The 13794-nt window shown below is 32.0% G+C and overlaps 2 protein-coding genes across 3 annotated transcripts; one reads left to right on the top strand and one right to left on the bottom strand.

Moving 5' to 3' along the window:
- The first annotated feature begins 4140 nt into the window (after window positions 1–4140).
- LOC133669193 (uncharacterized) lies at window positions 4141–4911 on the top strand. The gene has a single exon (XM_062089245.1). It carries the CDS (start codon window positions 4171–4173, stop codon window positions 4771–4773), a length of 603 nt encoding a protein of 200 aa, XP_061945229.1. The 5' UTR covers window positions 4141–4170; the 3' UTR covers window positions 4774–4911.
- Window positions 4912–8285: 3374 nt separating this feature from the next.
- LOC133669192 (uncharacterized) lies at window positions 8286–12212 on the bottom strand. 2 transcript variants are annotated; one of them, XM_062089244.1, is made up of 7 exons: window positions 11819–12212; window positions 10097–10168; window positions 9917–9984; window positions 9104–9242; window positions 8933–9016; window positions 8708–8797; window positions 8286–8630 (listed from the first exon to the last, which is right to left on the bottom strand). In XM_062089244.1, the coding sequence occupies exons 1-7, from the start codon at window positions 12107–12109 to the stop codon at window positions 8625–8627; spliced, it is 750 nt and encodes a 249-aa protein (XP_061945228.1). In that variant the 5' UTR covers window positions 12110–12212; the 3' UTR covers window positions 8286–8624. The 2 variants fall into 2 exon arrangements, with proteins under 2 accessions (XP_061945228.1, XP_061945227.1); XM_062089243.1 differs by having other exon boundaries at window positions 8708–8803; window positions 11819–12211.
- Between the last annotated feature and the right edge of the window lie 1582 nt (window positions 12213–13794).

Here is a 13794-nt window from a genome sequence, read left to right as displayed (position 1 = left end):
AGTCAGATCTAGTATAAGGCACCCGAGCCACGGTTCGGACCAAGACATGATTTAAGGTGTTCAAGGTTTGGACGAAGATTTGTGTCAAGATTTGGATTGGATCCAAATTTGAACAATCAAATTCATATCGGGTCGAGGCTTAGTGTGTTCAATCTAGAATCAATATGGAGGGTTTAGATGAGGATATTTCAAAACACTAAAATTTTGAGACATGACCAATACTAAAGGTCTTAGAGCGTGTTTAGCGGTGTGGTTGCAGGTGCTTTTCAAATAATTTTTAGTGTTGAAATGCATGCTAATGATGTTTTTTCATTTTTTAAAAATCATTTTTTACGTCAGCACATCAAAACGATCCAAAAAGTACAAACATCACTTAATTTTAGCAAAAAAAAAATTTTAAATTTTGATGAAACACAGTTATAAACACAATGTCAAATGATGTCTTAGTTGTTTAGGATTCAAGCCGGGATCGACTTTGTAGCAGTAAGGGTTGGCGACAAAACTAACATTAGGTTTAAACTAGGGATCAGACCAATATTAGGGTTTGAGTAAGGACCAATGTTGGTGTTCTACCAATGTTTTGTTTTTACTTTAAATTGTTTTTAGATAATTTTAATATATTAATATTAAAAATAAAAAATATTATTTTAATATACTTATAAGTTAAAAATATTTTAAAAATAACCATTATCACCGTGTTAAATGCTTTATTTATATATTATTATTATTATGAGCCACTCTTATCATTTTTATTTATAATGCCATTAGCACTGCTTGGGGGAGGATAAAACGAGGAGAGAGAGAATTCGATAAATGAAAATTTTTATTCTTATATTGCAAGAATTTGGTCGAAAGCAATTAATAAAATGGGAATAATAATAAAGAATAAGAAATAAAATGAAAATTGAACATAGCTCTATTTTTATAAGAGAGGGGAGAATAAAAACAGCAAATGTTGACTACTTATACTTTGATATATTTAAAATCAAGTTTTTGTGTCACTTTTTTCCAATATTCTTTCTATATTATGCATATAAAACTACTAAAATAACTTAATATATAGTCTCAGTATCAATAATCTTCAACCTAATTGAATAGTCTTAACTTTATTTGATAGAATTAATTTTAAAATAAAACAAACAAACTTAAATTTTAATATCATTATTTAATTCTCAATTCATTTTTTTTTAAATAGTAGTCTAAATACCCTTTTTTTTTGGTCCAGAAAAAAACACCAGTAGCCTTAAAATCTCTTTGTTTTTTTTTTTTAAATAAAACCAAACTTTCTACACGGAGAATTAAAATAAAAATTATACTATCAAATCTTATTTTTAAAATTTAAAACTATTTCCATAGAAAAAAACTAAGATTGACTAGCTAGGTTAAAAGTTATTAAAACTACTATATTTATAAAAGCTTGCAATTTCAGGCTGTTTTTTTTTTTTTTTCCTGAGATGAAATCATTAAATACTTAATAATCGGCATAACCCATGCCCCCATTAATGATCCAACGGGAAGAAAAACTATCTTCTTTGATTATCATTTTCTTTCATTTTCCTTGACTTTTATTAAATTAATTTACGGGACTGAGCACTAGATTGATAGTTCGTCGGTCGTCATTGACCAGGAAGCCATGGCCATGGCTTCTCTTTACCACGACGAAGCCAACGGAAATCATGGCAGAAATCATGGATTCCGGTGTCGAATGAAAAGGACGTCAAATCTGGAGTTTTTGCATGGATCTTGTTTAATGATGATATTGAATCCCATTGCAATAATATGTATGAACAAGTACAAGCACACTTGATTACCGGTGTTTATTAATGTTATTTTGTTTTTCATCAATTATTAAGACTTCACTATCATTGTTCTGCAAACTGTTTATTTTTATATTTTAAATTAATATTTTAATATTTTTATATCAAAAATAAAATTTAAAACATAAAAAATATATTTTTAAATAAAAAATATTTTAAAAAATAATCGTTAACGGTAATAAATTCTCTAACTTCCTTGAATTAGGTTTCAATTTTATTTTTATTGTATTGTTTCCGCATGTTCCAAATTTATTAATTCACACCTTCAATTCTTGAATTCCAAGTTACTATATTTTTCTTTTCCTTTTGTTATACGTTAATATTTATAAGTACAATTCTATTGTTTCATGAGCATATTTTATCAACTTCAACAAATCAATTTTTTTCACCAATCTCAATTCCAATCAAAATATTAGTTAAAATACATGTTTAATGTTGTGGCGTAAGATGTTTTTTAAAAGTGTTTTTCACTTGAAAATACATCAAAATACTATTTTTTTTTAGAGTTTTTTTTACTTTTAACATCAGTGCATCAAAATAATCGAAAATCACTTAAAAAAATATTAATTTAATACTTTTAAAAAGATAAACATGTTCTTAAAACGCACTCAAACACAATCGAAAGCGCGCCACTAGACAACAAGCTTCAATATTTAATCGGAAAGAAAAATTCAAAATCAAATTAAACAACTATATATTTCTTTGCTTTTTTTTTTTAAAAAAAAAGAAGTTGGTTGAATGATTTCAAAGGTTGATGTGGTCAACATCTACCTTTAGAGTTCCAAAAGGTTTATTGAATGTGAAAATATCATTTTCAAAGCACGAGCTTTTGGCCAAGAACACAACCTACTCCATTGTTTCTTCTCTCTTTTCATTTTCTTAATGATAATGACAAGAAGCCTTCGTCCATATAATAACATATACTTATGAGAAAAAAAACATGTATATATTCAATGGTTAGGAATTATTATTTAACATGGTTTGACAAAATTGTCACCTTTCTTTCTCTTTTCCAGACAAGATTACCATCATGCTTTTGTTCTGTCGATTCATTATTCGATAAATCTTTTGAAAATGTTTGTATTTTCTTGTCAGATGCATTTATTTGTCAATTAAAATTAAATCATGTTCTTATTATAGAAAAGTTTCAAAGTCTGTTCGAGAATATAATTGTGATTTTTAAAATATTTTTCACTCATAAAATATAATATTATTTTACTTTTTATAAATTATTTTTGATATCAAAGCATCAAAATAATCTAAAAACATCAAAAAAATAATTTTAAAAAAATAATTTTTTTTATTTTTTTCAAAAAAAATTTTGAAATATAAAACCAAACAAAGCTTCAGCTTGCTTTCTTTTTACTTATTTTTCATTACCACCACTATCATACCACCACCATCATGATATATTATTACCGTTGAACCGAATTTTCATCGTTTTAACTTAAAGTAAGCTAGTTTTTCTAAAATTGAAAAAAATTATATTAATCACACATTCCATCCCTATGTTCTTGAATTTTTTTTTAATATAACCCCTATACTATTTTTTATTTATCCAGTCCCTTTTACCGTAGATTTGTTTTTTATATGGTCCTTCTAATGCAAATTTGATCAGTTTTGTTTTTTTATAATAAATGAGATTTTTTTAAAAAAAATTTGTATTGCGTTTGAAAAATGTATTTTAAGTGTTTTTATATTTTTTTTCTTTACAATTTTTTTACTATTTTTCGAATAAAGAAAAGATATGAACAATACAACTTTTTTTTACATACAAGTATTTTTTTTTATCAATGTAAAAAATTAAAATTATTTATTTTCTAGTTAGTTCCATAAGTTTAATTTTTATTATAAATATAATATAATATAAATATTTTTTTTGTTAACAATATACTACTTTTATGATAATGCTGGATTTAAATAAAAAAAATAATATTTTACAGTCAGATTATTACGAATACAAGAATATTAAGATTATTATTTTTAAAATTATGGTTTTGGTTTCTTATGAAAAATATTATAATCTTGATGTATTTTATTTTTTAATTTGTCTCTATTCTTAACAAATAAACACATTGTTTAATTTTTTATTAAAAAATAGAAATGAAAAATAAAATTTCGAGGGCGGTGAACAACTAAAAACACATGCCTGTGGACAATATTTCAAGCAAAATGCATGTTTACCATTTTCTAAAACCCAGCCCAAAATATACGGGCCACGAATGGTTGGAAGGCCCAATAACCCAAACCGAGCCCAAGGAAAACAGCTGAACCGGACCGTTCCTTATGATATAAAGCATTATCCAAAAAGTCTAAACGACAGGTTTTTAGCAAATCCTTAAAACCCTAAAAAATGAAGACGGTGACCGGCAAAATCACAGATTCAACTCCGGTGACAATAGCCAAAGCGGCCTCTATACTGTCCAAGTTCGTCTCCACCGACACCGGCGCATCCCAGGCCTTAAACGCTTATCTTCGTCGCGCCACCACCGCTTTCGATGAGTTGGCGCGCCTTCATTCAAAATCCGATCGCAGGAAACACAAAAGGGATTCAGCTCAGACTCAGAGAGTGGAGGTGAGTCAATCGGGGCTAGTGAATAATAACGAGCAGAGATTGAAAAAGGAGGTCAAGGAAGAGGGTAATGCGGCAGAGGAGGAGACAGAGAGGAAGAGGAGGAGGAGGAAGAGGAAGGGTTATTTGGAAGAGGAAACCGAGAGAAGCAATGAAGTAAAGAAGGAAAAGACAGAGTTTGAAGAGAACGAGGGTAAAGTGGTGAGCAGAGTTGAAATCAAAGTAGAAGAGGAAATGAAAAAGAAGAAGAAGAAGAAGAGGAAGAGTGGAGAAGTAGAGGTAGAAGTAGAGGTAGAGGTAAAGGAAGAGGAGAAGGAAGGGAAAGATGGATTGAAAGATGAGGGCCAAAGGAAAAAGAAGAAGAGGAGAAAACATGAGGATTGAAATTGAGTGAAAAAAGAGTTTGCGTTTTTGTTCTTCGATAAGTGTGTATTTTAGTGATTAGTGGCATTGAGATTTACCAATTTCCAGCTATATCCATGCGCTTTGAAATCTACATAATTCAGTTGTCGTTGAGCTTCATAGATTGCTTAGAGAATTTTGCATTTTTAGAAGTGATTATAATTCTTAAAGCATAAACGACAATGCTGAGCATCATACTGAAGCTGATATTGCCTGATGGTTTGTGCATGCTGTTAAAAGCAGACCCTGTATAATTCTAAAACTAGCCAGGTGTGGTGAGATCGGCATCAGCAGCTGAGTTACCCTTGCTGGGTCAACTCATTGAACCTGGCGGTGCATTTTCTTTGCCCATCTGGGTGGGCTATACACGTTTCCAGTTAGTTGAGTGGTGAGTTTTCCTTTTTCAGAAAAAAAAAAGTTCTTGCGGTCCTGTTCCTGGGTTCTTATGATTGTTATTGCTTTGCTTTTGGATTTTTTGCAATCTAACTTTGATTCTCGATTCTTTTGTTAAATTGAGTTGATTAGAGTGCATTATCCTTCTAAGGAAATTGAGTAATTTAGCTAACTACTCTATGCGTCAGCCTTATCTTCTTTGATCTATGTTTGGTTGCTGAGACAAATGAGGAAACGAAAACTGAAGTTCAATGCTTTCTTAAAAGAAATGTAAGACGGTGCCCTGCTTTGTTTCAATGGTTTTGTGCCAGTATTAGAGATGTTGACAGTGAGCGTGCTGCTCAACAGGATTGCAGCAATGGAATTAGTTTGACACTATGGGGATAAATCAGGTTTTGAATCTTGGAAGGGACTTGCTTGGGGTATAGAGAGTTACTGGTCTATTGCCTAGTGATCTGCCGCCGGCCAAACTATCTTTTAAAAGAAATTGTAAAATTTAAGAGCGAGGATAATATTTTTTTGATATTATCAGCTCATTGTTTGATTAAAGTTTTCAGAGTTGACCTGATTTAATTTGATGGATCAATTTTATTAGTCTGAAGGCATCTTGAATTTTTAATTAACCTAGTATTTAAAAATAAATAAAATTAAATTAAACTTACCATATCAACGAATCAGCTCAACCAACTAAAAATTTACATGATTTTTTTAAAATTATTTTTTAACTATATATATATAAAAAATAGATGATAACAAAGTCAAATTTAATTAAAAAAAACTCTGTCAAACCTGTAAATTGAGATAACCGCAAACCATGTTAACTTTATAAAAAAAAATTTAACCATTTTAATATTAGAAGATAAGATAAAATATAAATTAATTTTTTTTAATAAAAATAAATAAATAAATAAAATATTTGGATTACTTTTGCAATCAGTGTAAATGATGTATGGGTCGTCCCACAACCCTTTAGTTTTTGTTAATAATTAATGATTTGCCATTCTGGTGTATGGATGTTGGTGTGTTTTAAAAGTGGTGAAGCAATGAAGGCTGTCTTTGATGAAATTCTACATTTTGTTGTTTGCAAACCAGGCATTGTATGAATTCCTTTGCCATGTCCTTATGGTTTTCAAGATTTTAATGATTGAAAGGCAATCACTCCAAGTTGCTGTAGGATTTGAAGGCACAAATTCACAGACTAGAACAGAAAAACATTATGCAACTCTGTTGTCACTGCAGCAAGTTGGTCCCTTGTTTGATTTCATAAATCCACAATGTCTCCTCGAGGCAATTCAAGACTGACTTCATGATTGTTATTTATTACTTTATCATGTTGAGTGGCTTCAAGGTTCTTTTCGAGTCTTGATACAGGCAATAACATAGGAGTCTTGATTATGCTAATAAACATGTTCTTCCTCGTGAGTATGTTCAAGACTTTATGGTGATAAACTTTATTGTATAGGTTGTTTGCACTGGCATAAACTATCCTTTTGAGACCTGATCTTATTGTAGCCAATTCTGATTTTGTTTATTGATTTTCTATTGTTTACAATCACAGAAGTTGTAAGAATCTTGCATTTATTTTACTTGGGAGATCAGTTCCTTTGGGAGGTCAGTTCCAATGACAAATGTGATAGGAAATGCTCTTGGATATGCAGGCAATGTCCAAACTGTTCGCTTGTATTGATTTCATACTCAGACTCTACAGCTTTTTGTAGAGATTGCTTTATTGTTTGGGATTGTTCTATATCGATCATTCATGTCAAATCTGGACACTGTTTATTTCTAAATTTCTTAATCTAGCTATATTCTATTGATTTTTTCCTTCTGTTTTTCATACTCTCAGAGCTTTTCCTTGGCCCATCCCATCATATTGCTATGATCATTCAAGTATATCACTCACTGCAGTGCCGAATTCTTTACGTGCATCCACAGACCATGATTATGATTTTGTCAGGCCTATGCTACTTCTGTAGAGCATTTCGAATATCGTTGCCACCTTATTGTAATACAATTAACAGTTTATCTTTTATTCTTTCCTCTCGGATAGATATAGAGTATGGAAAATACCCAGTCTTTTTTCCGAGCTGTAGGTCTTAGTAACCTCTTCAAGCTGCACGGTCAGTAATAGGTAATGCCACTATGCGCAGTGCTACATTCTGTATATCCAAGTTATCAGAGGAATGCCCGAGGAATCTCTCGCAGTTTCAAAACCTGAACGCAATATTATCTTCCTGAAAGTAAACTCTTATGTTTTTCAGTTGTTGGGTGCGACAACTTTCCTTGATAATGGCTGGCTTCTAGTTGAAGTTCTGTTTTTGCAAAGCATTCTACTGTGTTAATTGTTGTTGTTTACTCTTTTCTTTTTTCTTCAAGGAAATCGGATGAGACATGCCATGCTGGGAACCCTTACAAGTTACAATTCATGACAAAAATGGATTTTCCCGAGAGCTAGAAGTTGGGTTTAGACGGGTGTCTTTAAGATTGTTCAGAGAGGGGTTTAGTTTTCTTTCACACCTAAAGTAGCTCGAAAATACAGGGAAAAAAAATCCGTATCTATCATTTGAAAGTTTTCTGTCAGGGCCAGTAACTATACGGCGTGGGAGCTCAGTTCTACACACTTCAAAGATGATCTGTGACACAGGATTGATACGTATCGTGGTTATAGGGGTCGTGACTCATGACAGGTGTTTACGACTGAGGATCACACTGTCGAACCCTTGTATGAACCTTCTGAATGCAAGAAGGTTACTGTCTCGTCTTTGGGTCTTCTTCCCTAGCTCAGCTGACCCACAACTTTCCATTCTGATATCCTATGACTTCGGTTCCCTGTTCCAATTTCCAAAGTACTATCTGTTTCGATAATTTTATGATGCCATTTCAAAGCAATGGCTTCAATACTAGTGGACACATGTGGTTTGCGACCAAGAAGGGATTCAGACTAATCCTGCTTCTAGGATTCTGCTTGCAATAAAAGTCGAGTTCCAATGCAGGATCAGCTGAATGGTTTGGAGTGATGACCGCTGGGCTGTTTTGTTTCTAGCTACTTGCAACACCAAACTTAGCAGTTTGTTCAATGAAAGTTAACAATGCACCAGATGTTTACCGTAATCAACCTCTTCTAGACATGTAATCATTTCTTGCAATATCCAACAAGAAGCTTGATAAGATTGATGGCATCACTAACATGAAATATAAAAACCTAATGAACTCATTTTTCTCACATTTACATTTTCTTGAGTTCTTAGGTAACTTAACAAAAACCCTAATACTTAAAATGCTTTTCCAGTTGATTCTCAACCCATTTGATAGCTGTTACTTTAAATACCACTTGACAAATTGCTATGGACAAAGGAGCTTGCCTATCAGAAGCAAGAAGCAAAAACAAGAAAACCGCTTCTCTTTCAGAGTGAACGTAGCTCACATCAATGATGTCTCTCTTAACCCTGTAAACAAAGAATAAATTTAACACATCAAATAGAATAATAGCAAACCCAGCAGAGTGAATGATCAAAAGATATACATGTCTTCTCCTTCGGCTTTGCACAATGTACCAAGAGCGGGCCATCACATAGCATGGCAAAAGAAAACCAGCAAATTGAAGAAGCGAAACCTGAAACTGAAAGTCAAATATCAAAATTTTGATGGTATACTGGGTCGAGTTAATCCACCTGACTTTGGTTTGTGTAGTGCATAAACATGTATATTCACAAATGTATCTGAACTATATCGGGCACCATAGACTTACACTGAAGAAAGTTGATGATTCTTGCACCATCCCTGAATCCCTTGTAACCATTAGAGCTTGGCGGAGTAGCAAAATTATAAGCAACTGCACATAATGGTGACCGAAATTAGCTTGTAAGCACATAAAAGCATTGATACACATAAGAATATTGTTCAGATACAGTTTGCTTACAATGAGAGCAACAGATCGAAGACAAGCAATGCTGCTTGTATTGGCAATAGCATAATCCTCGTACTCTGATTGTAGCAATTGATGCTCAAGAGCTAGAAGATGAGAATCATGCAGATCAATGTGGTGGCCCCATGCTTGCCTGTTAGCAATGTAGAAAAACATATAAAACTTCAAAGAGATTTTGCAAGGATGCAGAAAATATGCTGAAAAGATATTAAAAACAAAATTAAAAAAAAGGAGAAAAAATTTGGAAGCTGCAGCAATATATAGAAACTCAAAGCATATTACGCATGAATGAGGCAAGCAAGGGATTGCAAAGCTATCATAGGCCACAGTCATCACTATCCAACTGATCTTGGTGGTGTTGGTGTCAGCGTTAATAGCTTCATAGTACTGAGTGAACCCTTTTCAACACAGACAATTGGATCCTAATCTTCTTTCTTTAATTTCAAATACATGATTCAATGAAATAAGTTTTTTCCTTCATGCCATTTTCCAACAAGAACGCAAATGTTGAAACCACGTTACCTTCAGGGGGCATCAAATTTGCCATAACTAGCTAAAATCATTTGCGTTAATTTCACTGTTAAAAAAAAATTGAAATCATATTCGCTAAGAATTGTCAGGAGCAGGTAGAGCTAATTGGGCCAATTTTAATCGAACCAAAGGGTAGCTGGTTAGGGCGACATAAGAAGGCAACAGATTTTCTATAATGGTAGTATCTATTTGATCATTTGTCCTCCGATCTTTCCCCCTATTTCCCAGACTCTCGGTCACATATGCATGATGGAGAATCCAGTAGTTCGTAGTTACCTTATATCAATTGCCATAACATCAGGATTGATGCGGGCTGGTGGAAGGGAATAATTTGGTGAGAAAACCTGCCAACCAGAAAGCACATTTTATACAAAATCATGCATTGACATATCTTCTAGAAATGTATCACATGTACAAAAAAGTAGTCCACAGGCTGGTGGAAAGGGAAACCTTTACCTGATTGCAGATTTCACAGGTAATGTCACCTTTTTTGTTGCACCATCTCTGAATGCATTTCCTATGAGCAAACTGCAAGTGACACTGATAAAACATCGGTGGAAATAGAAAACATAGGTCACCAGTAAAGACTACAAAAAAGCTACAGCAGACAGTTGTTAGACTGTGCATTTGTGGCATGGAATATCTTGAATGTTGAAGATGATGATTAGTATAATGAGAACTACATGCCACATATAAAAGAACAATGTTTACTAACAAGCACAAAAGGGATGCAACCTATTTACAAAAACAAAAAGAAACAATAGAATTCTGTTCTCTAAACCAGACGCAAGCTGTGATCTATCTAAAATACAAGCCAGTTCCTCTGCCCCATGCCCCAAAACCTTTCCTATTTTTGTCCTACATGATAACCAAAACCCAGCTAGAAAGCATAAGAAAATAATGCATCTCTTATCTATACTTGATCATACACCCTTCCAACCCAAAACCATCCTTCAATATCGGATATCTTAAAAATAAAGATAAGATATCATAAGCAACCAACATCTCTAACCATAGTATAATATCAAAATTCTATTATATCCAAAATGCATCAACTCTATCAAATTATAATGCATCCTTGTTAATCACAATCAGATGAAGAACTTTAAGATAAATTATTTCCATTTGTCCTTCTTACTGCAGATCAATGTGAAAAATGTGTTTCCTTCTTCCTGAGTTGGTTTATTGCATAGAAAAAGAAAAGGTACATACAATTTCTATGAAATAAGGAATTGGTGGCTCAACAGAATAAACTTGTTAGAAAACCTGTTGAAAAACAGGGAACTTTTAACCAAATAAAGTACGGAAAGTACTAGTCCCTTGTTAAATTCTTTCATACCAAAAAATTAAGTCTTTTCTCAAAAATCTATTTAAGCTTCCAAGCTAATAAGGAAATCCAGGTAAATTATATCTTAATATTCACATTTATTATAAAATATAGACTTGGTTTAAAACCTCTTATCAGTTTATTATCAAAAAACATTTCTTCCACTTGTCTTCCCCGTTAATCAACAGAGTTTAGAAAATAAAATTACACGTAAAAAGAGGAGGTCAGCTTTTCAACAAGCACGTCTGCTCATTAAATGTGCACACCTGTCAACACCTAAATATCATACACAGTGGTACAGGTAGCTAATAATATGCAAAAAAAAAAAAAAATTCCCAACTTTAAAATTACAAAACATAACCGATTCTTAAAGCATCATCATGTTCACAAATTTGAAGTACAAATTTAGAAACTAAAATTATATAAACCCAAGACAGGGAAAGACCTTGAGAGTTGTGTATCATTACAAAAATAAAACGACAGAAAAACCTCCATTTCCGAGTCCTGTGAACCACGAAGAGAGAGGGAGGGAGGGGGGGAAAGAGAGGGTTAAATGAAAAACCAGAAGAATCAACAAAAATCTCAGAACCCGAGAAACCAACATCCCAAAAGCACAAAACAACAGCCTCATTTCCTCACCAAAAACAAAAAGAACACATCTTTTGACGTAAGAAGAAGGAAAAATAAAGGAGAGAATCCATTCAAAAATCAAAATCCACGAACTCGTTAGCAAAAAATTTAAAAAACTCTCAACCAAAAAAACCAATAAGTAACAAGAAAAAATACAACAATGAACAAACTAAAAAAAGGTGAGAGAATAAATTAAAAACTCATAAGAGAAAAGTAAAGACCTTGAGGGTGCCATTACAAGCACAAGGAGCTTCCATAGCAAGAACCTCAGCTTCCTCTTGACATATCCTACACTCAACCATCTCTACTTTCTTCAGAGAACATGAAGACCCTTCTTCATTTCCTTTCACGGAAACCACACTCTCACTCACATTACCATCCTTACTTGTTGCTCCGATACCAACACCAACACCATCACTTCTATTTCTGTCTCTTTCTCCATTATGAACTGACTCAAAACAAGTTGAGGCTACTATGATTCTGTCTACACACACCATGAAATCATCAACCATCTCTCTCTACAATGCGCGTTGATGTTTTGATAGTCTCTCTTTAGTCTTCTTGGCTTGTGCTTCTCTCTCAAGAAGTGGAGGAACATAAAAGGAGAGAGAGGAGAGAGTGGGCTTTGAAAAGGTTAAGATTTTGTGGGGGGCGGAATTTACGAAATTGACCTCGTGTTTTATTTCTGGACTTAAGTGGACCTGGTCGTATGGTTTAATTACATTTTTGCCTGAAAACATAACGTTTTGTGGGGGGCGGAATTTACGAAATGGACCTCGTATTTTATTTCTGGACTTAAGTGGACCTGGTCGTGGGGTTTAACTGCTGCTTGCCTGACATGAAATGAGAAAAAGTTTTTATGGTGCAGTAAATTGTAATCACTGTCAATTATTTCTAGTTTTAGAATTTGACCCGATAAATTTATCCGGGATTCGGTTGGTTTAGGGCTAAAATCAGGTTAGATTGAAGAAAAAATAAAAAAAAGAAAAATCTGATATGGCCCGGTAACTCAGTTGACTCGGTAAGACTCGGTCAAAAACCCAGTTACAACCTGTTGACTTTTATTTTTGTTCTTTTACTAAAACGATGTCATTTTAATTTTTTTTAAAAAAATTAACCTGAACAACCTGGTCAAAACATGGAATTCAGGGCTTGGATCGAACCGGGTCTAAAAACTATGATTTATTCATATTGAGAAAAATAATATATATATATATATATAATTATAATTTATTAAAAATAATAAAATTGTTTCCATCTAAGTTTTCTTTTTGTTGAGCCGCGACTGAATAATTACACTGAGCATTTATAATTTAATTAAATTTATTTTATCTTTTTTTTTCAATTATAGTTTACATATCGGATAGTAAAAATAAAATGAAAAAATAATTAAATTACATGATACTCAACGTGATTTTTAAAAAAAATACATGATAAAGAAAAGAAATAAAGAATTTCATGGTGGGGATTTGTTGAGAAAAATAGTACATGTTAGCATAATAATTTGGTTATTTTCATGGTATAAAAGGAATAAACATAAAAAAAAGTATAGTATAGTATAGAAAATAAATATATTTTTTAAATATTTTAGAGTAAATTTAAGTATAGAAATATTATCGCTTGTATTTTTACCAATTTTAATACTGAGACAATAATTAAATGCTGCCTAGCATTTTAAAAGAAAAATATGGGCTATGAGAAATAATTTTTTTATTAATTATTTGAGGTTAATTTAGTTAATTTATTATTTATAAATAAACTTAATTTAATGTTGAGCATGAATACATGATTGGAAACTCAAAATTATTTTTGTTTTTTTAATATTAAAATAGTAACCAAACACCATTTAATATTTCATGAAAAAAAATCAATATAAATTATATAAAAAATGAATTTTTATTAGCTATTCAAGGTGTTCTTCGTAAACAAACTTAGGCTATGTTTTTATTGTGGTTGGACCTCCATTCGCTCCAACTACAGGTTTGATACAGGTTTGACATTGTACAGTTAAATTTTATCTATTATATATTTTTATAGGTTTTACTGAAAATTCTTTTTTGAATCTTGATTAAAAAAAACCTTATAATTTATAATTTTATTTTAAAAAAAATTTTAATCATAACCATAAAAATTATGCCAAACGCATATAAGTATTTAGTATTGTAGTCGATGATACTTTTAAAAAATATTTTTTATT

Source organism: Populus nigra, chromosome 12 (assembly GCF_951802175.1).
Source record: "Populus nigra chromosome 12, ddPopNigr1.1, whole genome shotgun sequence".
Lineage (NCBI taxonomy): Eukaryota > Viridiplantae > Streptophyta > Magnoliopsida > Malpighiales > Salicaceae > Populus > Populus nigra.
This window is presented reverse-complemented; position numbering and strand designations above follow the sequence as displayed.

What these genes read in the sequence shown, in the direction of transcription:
- LOC133669193 (XM_062089245.1), top strand. Translation starts at nt 4,171, where the DNA reads ATGAAGACGGTGACCGGCAAAATCACAGATTCAACTCCGGTGACAATA.
- LOC133669192 (XM_062089243.1), bottom strand. Translation starts at nt 12,109, where the DNA reads ATGGTTGATGATTTCATGGTGTGTGTAGACAGAATCATAGTAGCCTCA. An exon ending in CTTGTAATGGCACCCTCAAG is followed by an intron (nt 10,169 to 11,818) that starts GTCTTTACTTTT and finishes TGTCACTTGCAG; the next exon opens with TTTGCTCATAGGAAATGCAT. An exon ending in TTCGATCTGTTGCTCTCATT is followed by an intron (nt 9,017 to 9,103) that starts GTAAGCAAACTG and finishes CATTATGTGCAG; the next exon opens with TTGCTTATAATTTTGCTACT.